Source organism: Bos mutus, chromosome 2 (genome assembly GCF_027580195.1).
Source record: "Bos mutus isolate GX-2022 chromosome 2, NWIPB_WYAK_1.1, whole genome shotgun sequence".
Taxonomy (NCBI): domain Eukaryota; kingdom Metazoa; phylum Chordata; class Mammalia; order Artiodactyla; family Bovidae; genus Bos; species Bos mutus.
In genome coordinates, this window is record NC_091618.1 from 92,176,782 (window position 1) to 92,198,564 (window position 21,783).

The window sequence follows — 21,783 nt, forward strand, 5'->3', positions numbered from 1 at the left end:
TTTTGCCTCCTTCCATCAGCACTGCTGCTTATGAAGTGTATGCAGGTGGTTGTGTAAGAGCAGAGTTTCTGTTTAGAATCTGGTGACTTAATACTTGAAAGCTTTAATTTAGAGATTATAAGAACAAAAGTATATTACATAAGGTGTATTGGAGATAATTCACTGTCACTCCTGTGTCTGCATGTTACTGTGGATTTCTCAACAGGAGCCTTGAAGATATCGGGGGAAAAGAAGATCTTTTGCAAGGTTTCGTTGTTCCCATGAATCCAGGGCAAGAGCTGAGACCAGAAAACTCTATTCCTAAGGCTTGGGTTTATCTGGTTCTGAATGGTTTGGGAACTTTCATTCTTCTCTGTGTTGTATATGATAATCTATAAGTATCACTTCTAATGTATAGACTCTTATAGACTCTCTTAACCATAATTTCTCCATGAAATACCCAGAAACTTGCATAATGTGTTGTTATCTAGTTATTAAATCTTCCATTTTTAAAATATTCTGAGATGGAAAGTGAATTTAAAAACAATATCTACCATAAAGGTAACTACCCCTTTCATTTGTCAATTAGTTGCTAAGTCATGTCCAACTCTTTGCAAGTCCTATGGACTGTAGCCCGCCAGGCCCCTCTGTCCATGGGATTGTCCAGGCAAGAATACCGGAGTGGTTGCCATTTCCTTCTCCAGGCGATCTTCAAGACCCAGGGATCGAACCTGCATCTCCTACATAGGCGGATTCTTTACCACTGTGCCACCTGGGAAGCCCCTAAGGAACTTTTGGATTAGACTAATTATTACAGTTGATACTGATTTGAATTTACTGGCAACAAAACAAAGTTCAGGTTCCATGGATTATTATATGTGGCAGAAGGATGTGTAAAATATTTTTCCTTTTAAGGAAATGTTGCTAGAATTGAACTTGATTTGTTACCCCATGAATTCCTGTTTGGAAGGTAATTACTAATAAGTAATAGACATTATCATTGAGCTTTTATAAGAAAAAAGTCTCTTTAGTTTGTAGACTTTGTCAGTAGCTAAAGCATAAATGCTAAATCAGTGAAGATATTGTCAGACTGAATAATATGAGTTAGCTTGCTTTTCATTGATTCAGCAGCTTGTTGAGTGCCTCCTGTTTGCCTTGTACTGTATCTGATTTGGGGATTAACAAAAGAAATTATCCTTGAAGTACTTAGTTGGGGAGTGATTTAGATAGGCTCACAGATGATTAAGGCACAGTGTGTGTGGTGCTGTAAAGGAACTCCAGTACTCTCGCCTGGAGAATCCCATGGATGGAGGAGCCTGGTGGGCTGCAGTCCATGGGGTCGCTGAGTAGGACACGACTGAACGACTTCATTTTCACTTTTCACTTTCATGCATTGGAGAAGGAAATGGCAACCCACTCCAGTGTTCTTGCCTGGAGAATCCCAGGGACGGGGGAGCCTGGTGGGCTGCTGTCTATGGGGTTGCACAGAGTTGGACGCGACTGAAGCGACTCAGCAGCAGCAGCATACAGTGTTGTCAGAGCCCAACCAGAGGGTATGTCTTCTTGGAGTAGTTGGCTGAAGGTTCTAATGGTAAATGATATTTGAGCTGATTCTTAAAATTTGCCAGGTGGAATAGAAGGGGACATTCCTTACAGGAAAAAAAAAAAAAAAAATGGAGAGAAGGAGTGCTCTGTGTTGAGATACCACTAAGTATGTATGAGGTTGAGTTGTCACAGGGGTTAGGACCACTTGGAAGTTGTACGTTTTCTGCCGAATAGAAGGGCAGTCCATTGTTATACAGACAGTAGTGGAGCCTGGAGAGACAGCCAGTGTTGTTCAGTGGCTAAGTTGTGTTAAGACTCTTTGCAACCCCATGGACTGCAGGACACCAGGCCTCCTTGTTCTCTATCTCCCAGAGTTTGCCAAACTCACATCCATTGAGTCGATGAAGTCATCCAACCATCTCATCCTCTGTTGTCCCCTTCTCTTCCTGCCCTCAATTTCTCCCAGCATCAGGGTCTTTTCTAATGAGTGGACTCTTCACATCAGATTCCTCAGAAAACAGCTTGGGCTCTCAGGAGTTACCTGCACAAATGTTTAGTTTGGATTCCCAAGGCCTGCCCTATACAGCTCAAAAGGAATGAATGCATTCTCAGAAAGTCTAAGGGCAGTTCTTGCCAGCTAATCACAACATCCCTGAACTTTAACCAGGCCTCTGTGGAGGGTCTGATTTTAAATGGAGCTGCTTCCTCACAGTCCTTATAGATTTATTAAGCTGGGTAATGTATACCTGAACTGCTCAGAGGCTTGACCTGGTTAAGGGTTGATTTTAAATGCTTGGTGAATGATTACCGAGTGTGTGTTTTTATGTGTGGGTGCTGATGATAACTAGTTCTCAGGTTCAGAAAGACTTAGGACTCTTCTCATTCAGAAAGATGCAGACCTTTCTTCTGACCTTCAGAACTGTACATCTACCTGACTGCTTGAGTGTTTTCTTGGATGTTTCTTAGCTATCATATACCTAACCAGTTAGGGCCATTTAGAGATCTTATTCTTCACCTCCTCCTCCAGATCCTTGCCACCTTTGCAGCGTGCCCCTCTTAAACAGACCACCGTTCACCTAGTGACTCAAGGTAGAAACCAGGTGTTAACACTCAACATTCTCCCTCAGCCCTTAAGTCTATCCAGTCAGTTTCACATACTATTTCTGACACCTATCCACCTGCTTCAGTCGAGATCTCACCTGCCTTGTCCCAGCCTACCGGCATTCATTCGAACTACTGCCCTGGCTGCTGCCGTTCATTTGAACTACTCTCAACTGGTCCCCCTGATTGCATTTGTGCTGTTTCTAATCAGTTGTCCATAAAGCACCCATGATAATCTTTGTAAAACATAACCTGATTATGTCATCTCATGCTTACAAGCCTTCACTGGTTTCTCATTGCACTGTAGAGCAAAGGAAAAGTATTGACTCCAGTCCTACATGGCTGGACATGGCCCAGCCTTGACTCACCTCTCCCACTTTATCTTTCCCTCATTTCCTCTCTTGTTTTCTCTCCAGCCATGTTGACTCACTTTCAGCTTTGATTTATCCAGCTGTTCCTTACCTTAGCATCTTTCCCCTGTTTTCTCTGCCCAGAACACTGCCATCCACTCTTTACCTGACTCACCTTTTCTCATTTCTGGAACTTAACCTTAATTGTTATCTTTTCCTTAGGAAGTCTTTCCAGATGTTGTTGTTGTTCAGTCACTCAGTCATGTCTGTCTCTTTGCGACTCCATGGACTTCAGCATGCCAGGCTTCCCTGTCCTTCAGTATCTCCAGGAGTTTGCTCAAACTCATGCCCATTGAGTCAATGATGCCATCCAACCATCTCATCCTCTGTCGTCCCCTTCTCATCGTGCCTTCATTCTTTCCCAGCACCAGGGTCCTTCCCATGAATCAGCTCTTTGCATCAGGTGGCCAAAGAATTCAGCTTCAGCATCAGTCCTTCCAATGAAAATTCAGGGTTGATTTCCTTTAGGATGGACTGGTTTGATCTCCTTTCTGTCCATGGTATTCTTAGGAGTCTTTTTCAGCACCACAGTTTGAAGACATCAATTCTTTGGCTCTCAGCCTTTTTTATGGTACAGGTCTCACATCCGTACATGATGACTAGAAAAACCATAGCTTTTCCATGCTCTCTGTCCATGGACTTCTTCAGGCAAGAATTGCCTTCTGCAGGGGATCTTCCCAACCCAGGGATCAAACCCAGGTCTCCTGCATTGCAGGCAGATTCTTTACCATCTGAGCCACCAGGGAAGCCCTCTTTGCAGATAGTTCAGTCTATAAGTTGCCTTCTGATAATCTCTAACAGGACTTCTCAGAGTTTGAGAAGATTAGTTTGTTTCACCTTCATCTCATTGGAATATGATGCCCCATGGAGGCTCTATCTGTTAGGGTCCCCACTGTGCTGTGGAGCACAGTGCTTGTGCTAGGGTGGTGCTTCCTAAACATTTGAATGAAGGACTGTTTTATTAAAAGAAAAGTTGATCCAGAAAGGATTATCTTGGCTTTCTCTTTGCAGTAACAACAGGGCCTGCATCTAATTTCCGTATCACTATTTGCATACTGCTTCTGCGTGATTGTCTTGTGGAGTACTAACAGAAAGTCAGTTATTTGCCATTCTACTTTGATGCCACCCCCCCCCCGAAAAAAAAAAGCCTGGCATTTTTACTGTTTGTCCTTGGAGTCCAACAGACTAAGTTTAGGTCCTGTTTTCTTCTGTAAAGAAGTCTAACCTTGAGTAAGCATTCCTAGGCCTGTTTTCTCATTTGTAAAATTGGGGAAGTTATATCTATCCCATGGGCTTGTTACGAAGATGAAATTATGCATACAGAGTGCCCATACAGTGCTCAGCACCTTGTAGGAGTTTTGGTATTCATTGTGTTACCGCTTTGTATCACGAGAGGTTAATAAAGACTCGGGGAAAAAAACTCATTGATCTACCTTCTAATCTTATTGTTCATATTTAATGCACACCCAGGGGTACTAACATGAGGGTCAAAATCAGTTTAAGAGGAAATAATCTATCTCTTGGGTGCAAATAAGCAATTATGGGCTGGTTATTTAATGATCAATAATGTTGGGCTCCCTCAGAAAGACACGTATGGAATTCTCCTTTGCTTTATCTCAGGGGTGGTTGTTGAATATTATAAAAGTGTAATTGCCAATAAATACAAGTAGTTATTTTCTGTTTTACTTGAAGTAGATATTCCATAGAGATAGGCCATATGAAAATATTTTTCCCATTTTAGATATTTTTATGGAGAAACCTTGGTAGTATCATTGAAAACTCTGGAGTCTAAAGATTTTCTAATAATGTTGTAAGCTTTGGGGTTATTAAAAAATTAATATTCTGAAAAAGGTTATTAGACTCAAATTGATAAGTGGTACATATCTACTACCTCCTTATGCACATTAGTCTGGATACTAGATTGAGCTTTGGGGAAAATGCTTCAGTTATATCAGTCAAAATCATCAAAGGTTAATTGTCTGCTATTAAGTCAGAATAACTCACCCACCCTCGGCTCTATTAAATTTGTTTTCCTGGATGACATGAGACAATAATAGTGGCAAGGGGAACCATTTCTCTGTAAGTCCAAGTCCTCCAGAGAGCTAGGGATTTGAGCATTATAAGTTCAAGACCTCTACATTTGTCTACTCAAATATTGACCCAGGCAAGGGGCTATATTATTTATTATGAGCCAGATATGATTTAGAGTGTTGATACAAGGGATTAGATGGGACAGTTAATATATGAAATTAGTTGAATATTTGGCTCAGTTGTTTAAAGCATGGGAACTTTAGGGAGACCAGGGGAAAAGGTAGGAATTTCTTCTGGGGCTCTCTCTTTCTGACATGCTCCATGCCCAAGTATCTTGAAATCACATCAGACCCAAGACAAGTATCTTGAAAATGTATATGATTGGTTATTTGGGACATTGACTAATGTGTATGTATCTGAGTGTGTCCTTAGTTGCTCAGTCGTGTCCATGTCTTTGCGGACCCCATGGACTGCAGCCCGCTAGGTTCCTCTGTCCATGGGGATTCTCCAGGCAAGAATACTAGAGTGAGTAGCTGTGCCGTCCTCTAGTGGATCTTCCCAACCCAGGGATCAAACCCAGGTCTCCTGCATTGCAGGCAGATTCTTTACTGACTGAGCCACCAGGGAAGCCCTAGGAAAATTACCATCAACACTATAGAAAGTGTGCTCTATTAATGGAGGAGGGTTTCATGAAGTCTGATGTCTGGACATCTTTTAGCTCATGATCCATTTCTCACTGCAAACCCCATTTCTCAGATAAATTGAAAGTAGAGGTTACTGATATTAACCTATGTCATGAAGGAGTGCTGTCCTCTCACAGAGGGGACAAAAACTGGTTGCATTGTTTTTTTCTCTTCTTTCATCTGTTCCCTTACTCATAGTCTATCAAAGCGAGTCAAAGTTGATGTTATTGATGTTATCTATCAATGGTTCTGTTCGTTGAGTTTTCTTTTAGTGTTTTCTGTTCTGTGTCTGGTGGGGCTGTAGTACTTCAAAAGGAATTGGGAGCAAATTTTGATAAGGATATAACAAAATCAAGTTCCCACTGTTCAAAATGGAAGACTCTTATCCCTGGAAAAGAAAATTGGGACAGTACCTTCTCAATAACCTCTGGTGCTTTGTTGAGAAGACTGGGAGCCGGCTATTAAGTGAAGAAGTAATTACTTTTGCTGAAATGCAAATCTGTAGTTCAGAGCAGACCACCCCAGTGTCCCAACATAGGACTTCAGAGCCTGTCTCCTCCCATTCAAGCAATTTGATATTTAAATGACTTGTATAGGGTATTTCTATTTCATCAGATGCTAGGAGTTGAAGTCATTAAAGAACCATAGTAGTATTCTTTGGCCTGCCCATGAGTGGCCTGTTATTCTTGTTGTGAGATGTGACATATTTCTTTCTTTTTTTTTTTTTTTTCTTACAGAATGCTATGAACCTACCCCCTGACAAAGCCAGGTTGCTGCGGCAGTATGACAATGAGAAAAAGTGGGAACTGATCTGTGATCAGGTAAGAAACACTGATGCTTTTTGAACACATAGAGAAGAGAACCAGATTTATACCCTAAATATATCAGACTTTTTCCAAGAGATACATGGATTTCTGTTTTGTGATTTGCCTTCCTGTTTCTCATGACCAAAGAAAAAGTTAGAAAAAGACATTTTAGTCTTGCATTATCTTAATTCTCGATTTTTAAATGATTTTCATGTAAAATTTCTGATAAATCTGGTCAAGTGGTCAAATCAAATGTAGCTGATCTGTTTTTCTATTTATCTTGCATAGCAGTTTATGCTTCTTGAATAATTCAGGTTCTCTAATTTAGATGGCTTTTCTTTTCATGTGTGTTGATACATATTGATGCCAGAAGGTGAATTGTTTATAAAGAGATGTTACTTAGGCTGATAAAAAAATTATTTCATATTTTGGCAAATCTCCAGCAGGTGTTTTTATCATTAATTCATAACAAATTTATACTCTTCAGAGGGATATAAAATAAAAAGGGAAATTCTCCATTTTCTTTCTCTCTACCCTCCAAATTCTGCATTTTAGAGGTCCACTGGTAAGACTGAAGTATCTCCGTCTAGTTTGTTTTTGTTTTTTAGAAACAATATGTGAATACCCACGAATACTCTTCTGTATCTTGATATTTTCATCAGTATACATGTCCTTACCACATTCTTTTTAAATGTTACATACTATTCTGCTGTAATTGGTAGTAATTTTGGGGGTACTTCACTCCTGGGCTAGGTACCAGCTAGTTATTTCAAGTCTAGAAGGCTTACCCTCTAAAGTTAGACTGTGTATATTATGTATTAGCTCTTTGACTTTGTGCCATGAATGTCTTCATGGGGTAGTGCCCCTCTCTGCAACCCCTGCCACCCTGGAAATTCCTGGGAGTGTTGTAATTCCTAACTCAGCTCCCTTGGGTCTCTGCTGCGGGACAGATTGTGGGGAGCAGAGGCATTTTCTGTTCCTCAAAGGTAGAGGGTCCATGTTCCCTAAGGAATAGATGTCTGCAGTTCTCATGGAGCGTCTTGAAGCACCCATTGTGTGTTGTTTCACTTTAGCTCCTGAACTAAAAGAGGATGAGGACGCCATCCTCTCTTCTCCATGCTATATTGAGCCCTACGAGTAGATAGAGGCTGAAGAGAAAGCTTATTGCCTAGGATCATGAGGCAAAAGAATAAAATTTTACAGATATAATCTTCTTCCTTAAGACTTAACTTTCAATAAACATTACCTAAGTCTATTATTGCCAGGAAAAATGATTGCCAGGAAATATGCTAGTGAACAAATAGTATAGTGATAATTAGTATAAAGGAAAGGTAACCACACAAATGAGAGAGATCCAAGGCAGGGGGTTAGAAATCCTGGGTATGACAGGAAGCCTAGAGCACAGGCAAAGGAAGGTTGTCTGGGGAGGTGGTTTCTGTCTCCAGCGTACCGGAAAGGAAAGCCTGTTGGTGACGGACGTTTCTAATACCTGTGCTCCTCTCAGTCCATAAGTAGCTTCATAGAGTTGGTGGTGAGGTCTGGTGGGGATCTTGAGACAGGGGAGTAACAAGTCAGTTATCTTAATGTTTCTGAGTTTCAAATTCTCCAAGTTCAGGTTGTTATTTCCCTTCAATGTTAATATGCCAGGGTGTGGATGATTGAGCTACTTTATCCGTTCCTCTCTGGTGGTCAGTCTCACACATGCTGACAGCTGCAAACGGAAGTGGCTCTGTCAGTTGTGAAGTGGCGTATGTGATTTGTTAAAAATAGTGAAATGATCACAAGTATTACTGCCACTAACCAACATTTAGTAAGCAGATTTTCTTCATAAGAGTTTTGTGTTAAATCTTGAAAGCAGTCATACTCATTAGTATCTCCATTTGACATACAGGGAAACTGAAACTTAGAGATTAAATCATTGCCAAAGGTCACATGGCTGTTATGTGGTAAAGGGGTGTACAAGTCTGACCCTGGAGAATATGCGCATTCTGGGGGCTGTTCCCTTAACCACTAGCTCTTTACTTCCTTCCTTATAATGTGCTAAAGTGTGTGAATGGTATACTAAAAATAAATGTAAAAATACATGTTATCTCTATTTCTCCAACTTGCATTCTGGTATGCTTTTCTGACAGCAAGAGGAAGCTGGGAGTTGTAAGACAGGCACTGAGCCACCATTATGGTGAACTTTCATTTTTGGTTAACTGTTGGTTATTGTGGGAATTATGGCCAGCAGAAAACTGGACTTCCTGTCACATATAGGTAACCCATTAGTATGTCACATACATGAATTCTGTTTCTTCTATGTATGTTTGTGAGGTGAAGGATAAAAACCATGAGTTTAGAGCATTCATAATGTAGTATTTATATGGCAAATATAATGCGTTGGTATTTGTTGACTATCTGTTATTGACAGAATTTATGTCATATGTATTTATGGTACCTATCTATATCTGTCAATGGTACCTAATCTGATAGACACTCAAAATACATTTGCTTTTGTGATTTCATTTATATGAAATCTCCAGAATAGAAAAACTCACTGAGACAGAAAGTAGATTAATGGTTGCCATAGCCTGGGAGTGGGGGATGGGCAGTAACTGCTAATGTGTGCTGGTTCCTTTTTAGTGTGACAAAACTCACAGCAAATTACATAGTGTTGGGAATTACATAGTGTGATGATTGCATGGTCTTGTGAATATATTAAGATTATACACTTTAAAAGTGTGAATTTTATGATATGTGAATCACGCCTCAAAAGAGACATTTGCTTAAAGCAACCAGAGATAGGGAAAAAAGAGGTGTGGAAAACTCAAGAGAAATAACTAAATGGGTGGATTTTCTTTGGATCCTAATCTGAACAAACCAACTGTAAAAAGACTTAGAGAAAATTTGGGATATTTGACTTGTGACTCCAAAGTAATTATGAGATGATTCCAAGAAATTATCATTGACTTTGTTGGGCTTTGGCATTGGATTAAATAAGGATCCGTCTTTATTTTTAAAAAATGGTGTACTAATATAGGGGTGAAATTATATGACTAAGACTTTTCTATAAAAAACTTCATCAAAAAAATGGTGTGTAAAGGAAATTTGGGAAAATCTTTAGTTGAATCTTGGTGGAATATGTTAGATTATAGTATAATCTCAACTTTTGTGAATTTTTGAACATGTATAATACAACATTTAAAAACAAAGATATTCGCTATTTTAATGATCTTCATTTTTCCCCGTCATCTGTAAAATGTAGTTAATACTAACATTCTTAAACTATTTTGAAGATTGGAGGTATGTATATAAAGTACAAAGACTAACCCTGGACATATAGTAAGTGCCTCATAAATGGTGTGGCTGCTTTTGCTGCTGCTGAGCAGCCCAGGTATTAAGTATTGGACCCATGATTATTTTTAGTGTCAATTTGTCTTCAAAAAATTCAGGAAAATTTACTGTGTTCAATCAGTCCTCATGTTCTACAAGTATACGATTTAAACACATGGCAGATGATGCAGTCAGGAAAAGCCATAGCTATAGATTTTCAGTCCAAGAAAATATCAAGGTGAACTTCTGTTTTGTGAAGTCTTAAAACAATGACCATGGTGTTTTATCATTGCTGCCTGATGCACAAGCCATTCTCTGGACCCTGAGGCTTTGTGCAGAATAGCATACTAAATACAAATGATAGTTTTATTTCTTTTAAAGCAAAAAATGAAGATATATTATCTGTTATTTTAAAATACATGTTATAGGCAAGGTGTGAAAAGTGAAATTGGATATTAAAGAAATTTAATTCTGAAAGGAAGAATGTGAACATGAGTGTTGGAGGACCTAGGGAGAGGTTACTTCAGGTTTTAGTCCTATGAAAAATTATTACGTGGACACTGTGAGTCATGGAACTGGTCATGTTTCTCCTTTTTTACCCTTGGCTGCCAGAATGCTCAGAGCTAGGTTTGTGGTCAGCTCTCACCCAGCATACAGTATCTTGGTGGGCTGTGTTCTATTTGCCAGTCTTATCTCATGGCTTCATCAAATTTTTCCTGCCCCCGTTTTTCCTCCACACTGATTTCCTCACTTACAAAAAATATTGTATGAAGCTGTAAAGTTTGATAAACTTTCTTTTTGAACAAGATGAACATAAAACATATCCAATTATTACTGAATAAAAATTATGTTGTCACGGATAATAACTTTAAAATTTTCTATCTGCTGTGGGCATTGTGCAGATCTACTGTTTTCCTTTAGGAAGTGTATACAGAGGGTCAGAATAAATGTCTTATCGTGATTCAGCTTCGAATTCCGTTGAATACAATTCACCATTTTGTTGGAATCATCAATTTTTTCATACTTTCAGGTGGTTGCAACAGGCTGTCACTTATTTTATAAGTCTTTGGATAGTTCTCTTCCACCAAGAGGCTTCCCTGGTAGCTCAGCTGGTAAAGAATCAGCTTGCAAGGTAGAAGACCCCAGTTTGATTCCTGGGTCAGGAAGATCCCCTGAGAAGGGATAGGCTACCCACTCCAGTATTCTTGGGCTTCCCTGGTGGCTCAGATGGTAAAGAATCCTCCTGCAATGCTGGAGACCCGAGTTCATTCCCTAGGTTGGGAAGACCCTCTGGAGGAGGGCATGGCAACCAACTCCAGTATTCCTGCCTGGAGAATCCCAATGGACAGAGGAACCTGTCAGGCTACATACAGTCCATGGGGTCACAAAGAGTCAGACATGACTGAGCAACTAAACACAGCTTCCACCAAGAGCGACTAAAAACACGGCTTCCACCTATTCAAGGGAATGGGCCATGTTTATTGGTACATCTCCACCACCTGGCTTAGTGCTTACTGAAAGTGTGTTGAATGAAAGAGAGAATAGCTAAATAATGTTTGGGGGACAGTGGACAAGAAAGAAGAGAAGGCAGGAGGAAGAAGGTAGAAACGGCAGCTTGGAAGTATAGATTTGCTGTTTCTTTATCCTTTTCGCCTTCCTCTACCTGTTCATGTAATTTGCTTGTGATAAGTGAAACTAAACTTCATTGCTTAATTCTGGAAACTTTAGTAAAGAGGGCAAGGTGCCTGATGTATATAAGGAGGAGTTTATATGGGCATGTCTGTGATGAAGCTCTATCTCCGCCTCCCATGGTCAACTGAAAATCCAGTTCTCTGGCTGGTTTCAGGAGCAAAGAGAGTAAATCTCAAAGAGTTTTCAACAGTAACAGTATTTCAGCAGTATCCATTAGTCCTTTCCTAGAATTACTGCATAAATGTGAAGATGACCTGAACTTAACCAACATCACCTAGGTCTCAGAGGTTAGAAATGGGAAAACCATATAACTCTGGTCTGAGTGGGAAGATAGAAGCTGAGAAAAGAGAGGCTTTTCTTTTGGATTTTGGATGGTGGTAGGTGAATGCCAGAGAAGTTATTTCTGTGCTGTAGTCAGCAGGCAGAGGACTCAGTGAGGGCAATGAGCTAGTTTTATTATAGCCTGAGATGACAATGTGAGAGTAAAAAGCTGGACATGTTGAGTTCTTGTGGCAACTGCACACAAAACTACAAGCTGTGTAGCAGTAAGAGATCTTTCTCATTGGTCTTTTTACCTGGACAGAGAGGGAAAGCCCTTGCTCATGCTCCTGTGCTTCCTAACCACAGACCCTCTGCTCCCTAAACACAGACCTTGTGCTCCCTAAACTCAGATCCTATGCTGTACTGGTTGGCTTTGGGGTCTTGACTATTTCCCACGCTTGAAGGGTGGAGGCTGCACATACGGACCTTAGAGATCTGGATGAACTTAAGACTTTAAGATTATTATATGTGGAAGGGTTGTTAGAAGTCATTTATTTTAAGCCACTCTTTAAATATTTCTACTAGAAAAGTTACATGCTTGTCAAAGAAAAGAAAATTTAACTGTACTGGATCATATGAAGTAAAGCAGAAGTCCGTTTGCCTTTCCTTTCTGTTCACCTAACTTACTTTATAGTTGATGAAGTGGAGGCTCAAAAATATAAATGACATGGCCAGTGCCAAGGGCACTCTGGCTACTTAGACAAGAACACCAATTCCAAGCTCCAGTCATGAGCCTTTTTAGTTATTAGGGACCTGGAAATAATACATTAAAACAAACATTGTGGTGGGTAAGGGGCTATCACCAAGGCTTCATTCTTTGGCTTCTCAGGCGATACTGGTGTAGAAGGGGCATGATCTATAGAACTTAGTGGTGGTGGTGGACTTGGTTCATAAATTTCCTCTGCTGGGTAAGTGGAAGTGGTCAAAAATTCAGGACCTTGCAGATGACTAATACTGATGGGTATAGATTCCGTGAATGTATATAATCCTGTCTCCAAAATGTTAGCAGTACCACACCTGAGCTGGGTTAGAAAGCTTTCCTGTGACTTTGCTGGAGGCCACACAATTTTGTTTTTTGTGGGGGCGAGGAAGGGAGAGTTGATTTGGCACAGCTCTACCTTGCCCCCTAATGGCTGGCTCTTGCTTGGCATTATAACCTAGCAAGAGACAGGGGTCTTTCCTTACTTTGCTTGTATAGAATGATATGGGAGAAGGAGATTAAAAACAAAAACAAAAAAGGGGAGAGTGAAGAAGTGGCAGGAAATCATACCCACTTAGACTCAGCTTCCTGTGTTTAGCACTTCAGGGAGATTAGATTGCAGCTCTCCAGGCTTGGCATGTGTCCTGGTCAGGAATGGGGAAGGTCCTTCCTCCCACTCAGCAGGTGCTGAGCCAGGCCAATGGCTCTAAGGTGCTCCAGTGTGCTAAGATACTCTACTGCACAAAGGTACTCGAGTGTACTCAGATACGCCAGTATGGTGAGAGTAATTTTCCCTTTTAAAAAATAAGTTTATTTATTTTTAATTGGAGGATAATTGCTTTATAACGTTGTCTTGGTCCCTGCCATACATCAGTGTGAATCAGCCCTAAGTATACATAGGCCCCCTCCTTCTTGAACCTACCTCCCTCCAACCTCACATCCCACCCCACCCCAGGTTGTCACAGAGCACCAGATTTGAGCTCCCTGCATCATACAGCAAATTCCCATTGGCTGTCTATTTTACATAGGGTAATGGACATGTTTCAGTGCTACTCTCCCAATTCATCACATCCTCTCTCTCCCCCACTGTGTCCACAATCCGCTCACCACATCTGCATCTCCATTGCTGCATTGCATCTAGGTTCATCAGTGCCCTCTCTCTAGATTCCATATATATGTGTTAGGTAGCTTTTTTTTTTTTTTTTTAAATTGGAGGCTAATTACAATATTGTCGTGGTTTTTGCCATGCATTGACATGAATCAGTCACGGGTGTACATGTGTTCCCCCATCCCAAACCTTCCTCCCATCTCCCTCCCCATCCCATCCCTCTGGGTCATCCCAGTGCACTGGTTTTGAGTGCCCTGTTTCATGCATGGAACTTGGACTGGTCATCTGTTTCACCTATGGTAATGTACATGTTTCAATGCTATTCTCTCAAGTCATCCCACCCTCGCTTTCTCCCACGGAGTCCAAAAGTCTGTTCTTTACATCTGTGTCTCTTTTGCTGTCTTGCACATAGGATCATCATTACCATCTTTCTAAATTCCATATGTATGCATTAATGTACTGTGTTGGTGTTTTTCTTTCTGACTTACTTCACTCTGTATAATAGGCTCCAGTTTCATCCACATCATTAGAACTGACTCAAATGTGTTCTTTTTAACAGCTGAATTCTGCTGTGTATATGTACCACAACTTTCTTATCCATTCGTCTGCTGGTGGACATATAGGTTTCTTCCATGTCCTAGCTATTGTAAACAGTACTGCAGTGAACATTGGGTTACACTTGCCTCTTTCAATTCTGGTTTCCTTGATGTGTATGCCCAGCAACAGGATTGCTGGGTCATATGGCAGTTTTGTTTCCAGTTTTTTAAGGAACATCCACATTGTTCTCCATAGTGGTTGTACTAGTTTGCATTCCCATCAAGAGTGTAAGAGGGTTCCCTTTTCTCTGCACCCTCTCCAGCATTTACTGTTTGTAGACTTTTTGATGACAACCATTTTGACCAATGTGAGATGGTACCTCATTGTGGTTTTGATTTGCATTTCTCTGATAATGAGTGATGTTGAGCATCTTTTCATGTGTGTCTTAGCCATCTGTATGTTTTCTTTGGAGAAATGTCTGTTTAGTTCTTTGGCCCATTTTTTGATTGGGTCATTTATTTTTCTGGTATTGAGCTGCTTATATATTTTGGAGATTAATTCTTTGGCAGTTGTTTCATTTGCTATTATTTTCTTCCATTCAAAAGGCTGTCTTTTCTTGTCTTGCTTATAGTTTCCTTCATTGTGCAAAAGCTTTTAAATTTAATTAAGTCCCATTTATTTTTGCTTTTATTTTCATTACTCTGGGAGGTGGGTCATAGAGGATCTAGCTGTGATTTACGTCAGAGAGTAATCTATGTTTTCCTCTAGGAATTTTATAGTATCTGGTCTTGCATTTAGATCTTTAATCCATTTTGAGTTTATTTTTGTGTATGGTGTTAGAAAGTGTTCTAGTTTTATTCTTTTACAGCTGATTGACCAGTTTTCCCAGCACTACTTGTTAAAGAGATTGTCTTTTCTCCATTGTATATTTTTGCCTCCTTTGTCAAAGATAAGGTGTCCATAGGTGGATGGATTCATCTCTGGGCTTTCTATTTTGTTCCATTGATCTATATTTCTGTCTTTGTGCCAGTACCATACTGATGACTGTAGCTTTGTAGTATAGTATGAAGTCAGGCAGGTATATTCCTCTAGTTTCATTCTTTCTCAAGATTGCTTTGGCTATTCGAGGTTTTTTTGTGTTTCCATACAGGTTGTGAAATTATTTGTTCTAGTTCTGTGAAAAATACCGTTGGTAGCTTGATAGGGATTGCATTGAATCTATAGATTGCTTTGGGTAGTATACTCATTTTCACTATATTGATTCTTCCGATCCATGAACATGGTATATTTCGCCATCTATTTGTATCATCTTTGATTTCTTTCATCAGTGTTTTATAACTTTCTATATATAGGTCTTTTGTTTCTTTAGGTAAATTTATTTCTAAGTATTTTATTCTTTTCATTGCAATGGGATTGTTTCCTTAATTTCTCTTTCTGTTTTCTCATTGTTAGTGTATAGGAATGCAAGGGATTTCTATGTATTAATTTTATATCTTGCAGCTTTACCATGCTCTCTTGTCTTTTTTAACACAACTGATCCTTACCATTTGAATGTATTTAATCATTAAGAATATAATTCTTTTTAAACCCTTCACTTAATTTCTAGTACTATTTATTTTGAAATACAAGGAAGTTACTTACTGGATAACTTATTAAGCCACTTTGCCACTAGAGTCAAATTTCCTAAAATATTGAAGAGCGTACATATATCTTTTTTTTTTTTTCAACTATTCGTGTTTCTGTGAGCCAGTTAGAGCTCTTCTGTGCTAGGTAAGCAAATATTACTGGATACCAGTAAATGATTTCTTATGGATCATCAGATTCCAGATCATGAGGGTTTGTCTTTGGAGCCCCAGGGGAATTAAATGAGGAGTGATGAGAAAGGGTGGGAAGGATGGGTTGTAGCCTGCTTCAGTGGCAGCTGCCAGGTTAGTCATTGGAACAGCATATGGATGACAGAGGATGAGATGGTTGGATGGCATCACTGAATCAACAGACATGAGTTTGAGCAAACTCTTGGAGACAATGAAAGACAAGGAAGTCTGGTGTGCTGCAGTCCATGGGGTCACAAAGAGTTGGACATGACTTAGTGACTGAACAACAGTAGATAGCATACTCAGTGGAATAGAAGCTGAGGGAAAAGATAGTGGGGCAGCCACAGTCTTCCCCTTGCTCTGTTCCCTCTCTTCTTGCTCCAAGACTCTAGGTTTAATCTGCCTTAAACCTCCATCCCCAAGTTCCAGGCTTTGATTCTGTATTTAGTACCACTCACTTCATTGAGGCTTTCATCTGTCTCCTCAGCAGACAGCCATCTCCTCTGCCTCTCCCCCTTGATTCCTCTGGCTCACTGACATTATTACTGTATTTAATGTTATTTGGTGTTAAATTGTTTGAATTTCTACTATATTTCCCAAATCCTGTGATGTGTTGAAATGCTGTTTATTTCAAAATCATTCTAGGTTTTGGGATCTGTTTCATTCATTTTAAAGTCTGTCTTTCAAAAAAAAAATAAAGTCTGTCTTTCAAACCCTTAATATTTTTCTTTTACCGTTTTGGTTGTTTGGTCTTGCTCTTCTGTGTAATCCTTGTTTTGACTATGCATTAGTTGGATTTTTGGGGTTTTTTTTTCTAGTTTACCTTAAAAATTCACTGTACATCTTATAAAAATGAGAATTTTCTCTTGTATACAAATAAAGTCATCACAATTAAAATGAATAAGTAATTTCTTAATAGCATCTACTGCCCAATTCATATTTCACAGTTTTCTTAATATTCTTCCCACCTGGTTTTGTTCAAATGAAAATCTAGTCCAGAATCAGGCACACATTGCATCTAGTGGTTATGTTCTTTGTTTCTTTCAATCTAGAACAGAGTTTTATTCATGATGCTCATATAGTAAAGTGACCAGGTAAGCCATTTTGTAGAAGGTTTTGTTTCCTGCATTTACCTGGTTGATGAGGTGTCTGAGCTCCTGAATTTCCTGTTAACTAGAAGTTAGTTGTAAAGATATGGTAGATTGGTGCTGAACATCTTTTGACTGGAATATGAGACAAATAATGTATCTCACCATTAGATAATAAAGGTCAAAGAAGCAGATGAAAACCTAATTTCTCTGTTGTATGTTTTCTCCTCATGCAGAAAGGAATCTGTGGGCTGTTATTTTGGCATCACATGTCCATCTTGTTACCTGTCAGCCTTGAACCTCATGAGTTTTAAAATCAATTACCAATTTTTGGCTGAATCAGTTGCATTAAGAGTTGTAAGAAGGCTCTGTAACAACCTGGAGGGGTGGGAGGGAAGGTTCAAAAGGGAGGAGACATATGTATACCTATGGTTAATTCATGTTGATGTATTGCAGAAACCAGTACAGTATGTAAAGCAATTATCCTTCAATTAAAAATAAATAAATTTAAGAAAAAAATTTTTTAAAAAAAGACTTGCAAGAAGAAAGCTCTGAGTTTTTAAAATTTTATTTCCCTTCAACATTAAGCTAGCACCTAGTGTTTGATCTGGTATTCGTTTACCCTGGAATATAATGATCCCTGTAATTCTTTCCCTCAATCATCATTTCTCACAGTAAATCATTAGTTTGATACCTCAAAAGGTGACAAATGAGTTCTCTTTGGCTTCCTTTTATGAATAGCATTGTGAAGCCATGGATTTTCATAGTCAGTGTATTTCAGTCATTAGGGCTTGTTGAGGTCCTTTAATGGACCAGAACCTGGTGGTCCGGAGTTGACTGATAAGAAAGTAAAGGAGAGACAAAAAGGCTGATATTCCTTGGTTTACGCAGAAAGCCAATAAAGCCCCTGCATGGGGCTTGCTCTGTTCACGAAGGCCTCAGACTCCCTCTCAATGGGGTGAAGGTGCAGAGCACCTTCTCGAGAGGGTCTTAGAAACCTGGGCAGGAAAGTGAACTCAGAGAGCTTCTGCGCTCCAGGGGATCAACCTGAAAAAGAGAGGGAGAGAGAGAGAGAGAAAGAAAGAGAAAGAAAGACATGGGGACCAGAGCTCTGATGGAGCAAAGGTGTTTTAATCAACATGGTGTGGGCATATATACTGTCTTACAAAGTAGTTATTCTCAGCAAAGATAAAGATTAAAATTCCAGACTTACAAAACATAGGCAATCCATATTGAGGAGAGAGATTTGTAAACAATCACTTTTACTGTATGGTTCATAAAAAGGAAGAGGGTACTTATCACCATATAGAAAAACTAATGAAGGAAATACCTGGATTCCTCAGTCCTGGGAGAGGCTTGCCTCTCCTCTTAATTCCTGAATATTCAGGAATTAATAAGGAGCTGAGAATTCCTGACAGATCCAAAACAGCACACAGGAAGCGTCCTGTTAAATGCTTCCTGACAGGGCTTTTTTTTTTTTTTTTTTTTTTTTTTTTTTTTTGAGGCTCACGTTAACAGCACTTTAACATTTGAGGAGAACTTCATGCTGGCTCCTCTGTCCTTTTGACATGACCCTATTAATGCTTTAAGCTGGCTTTATGGTGCAAAAGTCATTTCTTAGGAATAACTTGTACTTTCCTTGCACTAGACCTAGAATAAGACATTTCTCCAAGGAGCCCTATTATTTTGCCTGGGGGCGTGGTATTAGAAGTTGTCATATTATTAAATTGTCACAGCTGCTGGGTGAATTTGCTTCTCAGTTTAAGTATCTAGACCTTGAAAATGTATGTCTAAACATTGTAAGTTCATACTGGTATTTTCCAAATTAATTTTTATAAATTTACTTATTTTTTATTTTATAATTATCATTTTCTCATTGAAGTATTTGATTCCTAACATCAATAATTTGTCTTCCTATAATATTAAAAATTTCAAAATAACAATCAATATCATTACTAAAATAACTAAGTGAAGGCTATTTTTTTTTTGTACTTTTGTATCCTCAGAATGCATCCTATTAACAATGTCCCATGTACTATGATTTAAAAGTATCAGCACTTGCTGTTGATACCTTTTCTGTTATTAACTTCCAGTATAAGTTAGAGTAATGCTAGTTAACACACAGATGCTGTGTTAGATTCCTAGGACTTCTATCACAAATGACTATAAACTCCATGGCTTAAAACTACAGAGTGTTTTATCACAGATCTTGGAGACCCAAGAAGTCTGGAACCAAGCTGTCTGCTGGGCCATGCTCCCTCCAAGGCTCTAGCGGAGAACCCTTCCTCTCTCTTCCAGCTTCCAGTGCCTGTAGGCATTCCTTGGCTTGTGGCTGTGTAACTCCAGTCTCTTCGCATGGCCTTTTCAAACTCTTCTCCTCGTGTCTGTTTCTTCTCTTCTGTCTCTTATAAGGACACTTAGCACTGGATTTGAGCCTACCTGCATCCTCCAGGGTGATCTCAACTCAAAATCCTTAACTTCATTGTATCCACAAAGACCCTTTTCCTAAATATAGTCACATTCACTGGTTTTCCCAGTTAGGATATGGACATGACATAGGGGTTGGGGACACCATTGGACCCACTATGTAGATACCCAAGATACTTAATGATTTACATAACAAGCTTGTCTTTCACATAACAATCCAATTTAGTACTGTTGATCACGGGGTGTTAAATTCTACATTATTAATCAGGGACCCAGGTAAGGCTGTTTTCAACATAAAGTTTCAGCTTTGCAATCAAAAGATGAAAATGGGGTGCACACCTGGGGAGTTTTTTGGACCAGGCAGTGGCAAGTGTTGTTGTTCAGTCATGTCCTACTCTTTGTGACCCTAGTAAACAGCTAGTCTCTGCTATGATTACCAATTTTGATAGTCTGATAGTTTAATTCATTTTAGATTGTAATCAATTTTTTTTTATGTATTCATTAGTTTATCCATTGAGTACACATTTAGTTGTACAGGTGAGGGTAAGAATAGAGTGAGAGAGGATATGAGTCTGAGTTCTCTCAAAACAGATGACCTCATATTTGGAGTTGGAAAGAACTCTAAATGGTTAATATTTGGTTGGCCAAAAAGTTCATTTGGGTTTTTCTGTAAGATGTTATGGAAAGACCCAAGTGAACTCTTTGGCCGACTGAATAGTATAATACCAGTGTATTATGAGGTCCAGTAGGGGACCAGGCCAGGCATGATTGGCTTTGGGACATGCATTTTTGCCAAATTAAAAAAAAGAATTGTCTCTGGGTTGAGATTTTAAAGGGACTGTCCTTTTCTTGAAGTCTCCAAACTAGAGGAAATGTTATTGAGTTAGTTGCTCTTAAAAAGAAGACACCTTTCTTTCAGTTTCCCTCCAGAAAGCAAAGTTTCTCTTCCATTATGACTTACTCCAGGCCTCCGATTTCTTGATTCTGAAACACTGGAGAACTGTCAGAGAAGTAAATGCCAGCTCTTTGTATAGTGAGCTTTCTAATGTTTAATATCTCTGGAGTCATGGAAAATTAAGCCTGAACCTAGAAGCCAGTTTACATCTTCCCTCATCCAGAGGTGCCCTTTGTTATACAGTTTTTATAGTGAGAAAAGACGCTGGCCTATCCCACAGGGATCGAGAGAGGAACAGAAAATGGGGAGAAGGTCAGCTAAACAAGAAGGGGAGATTATTTCTTTTTAAAGGAATCCTTTTTGGCAGCTTGATGTGAATGCTTTCTCAGAAGTGCTATTCGGCATGAGCAGCCAGAGCAAGAGGCCTGGGGCTCAGTTTGATGTGAAGAGTTTATATTTTGCCAAATGAACGTGAACATCACATTGCTTGCCTTCCTGCCTGTGAATACAAGTGGAATTACAAGCCCCCCTAACCACTCCCCACCTTTCCGCACCTTAAAACAACTAAATTGCCTGAGCTGACTCAGACAACTTGGTTATGCTGTTTGAAGAAAGCTTTATTGTATAAGCACCTTTTGTAAACTTGGGGATACTATTACAGGAAAGGAAGACTCAGAGAGTCAATTTAAATGTATATGAGCTACACTGAGCTTGACCTCTGATACTATCTTTTAGGAGGTAATTTATTTATTAAGGTGTATTAGCCAAGAATTTCAACCAGATAGTACAAATACTACTTTACATTATTTTAAGCCTTGGATATCTAGCTCATCACCTTTGCTGTGGAAGGTTGTTTTTGTTTAATTTTCATGAAAAAGATAAGTCAAATGACTTTTGGGAAGTTATCCAGCAAGTGGTTGAGCTGATACTAAAAGAATACTGAAAATTTTTATGTTCTGAGAAGCACCATAATGGTTTGGAAAAGTTTTTTGGAAAAACTGCCAGTGGATGACCTGGATCACCATGTGATTGTGGCTGTTTTCATCAATCCATTCATTGTTAAGTGATTTATTGAGTACACACTGTGAAGAGTGATGAGCTGGGTGCTGTGACATTAGTGGTTCAGAAAACACAGTGCTGAATCTTTCAAAAGAAGAGCTTGAGGAAAGAATAAGATATCATCTTAAACATAAATAATGAAAAGATTGTTTCTCCAATGGCTTAGCAGTTAAAGAATCCGCCTGCAATGCAAGAGACTCTAGTTCAATCCCTGGGTTGGGTTGGAAAGATCCCCTGGAGGAGGAAATGGCAACCCACTCCAGTATTCTTGC

General features: G+C 39.4%; 1 protein-coding gene across 5 annotated transcripts in view; it reads left to right on the forward strand.

The window, feature by feature from the left end:
- FMNL2 (formin like 2) overlaps positions 1-21,783 on the forward strand; it is a 331,750-nt gene that overhangs the window by 184,001 nt on the left and 125,966 nt on the right. For all 5 annotated transcript variants that reach the window (XM_070390407.1, XM_070390388.1, XM_070390394.1 and 2 more), the window contains exon 2: positions 6,487-6,570. In XM_070390407.1, the coding sequence (XP_070246508.1) occupies positions 6,487-6,570 (84 nt within the window). The remainder of the gene's footprint in view (positions 1-6,486; positions 6,571-21,783) is intronic.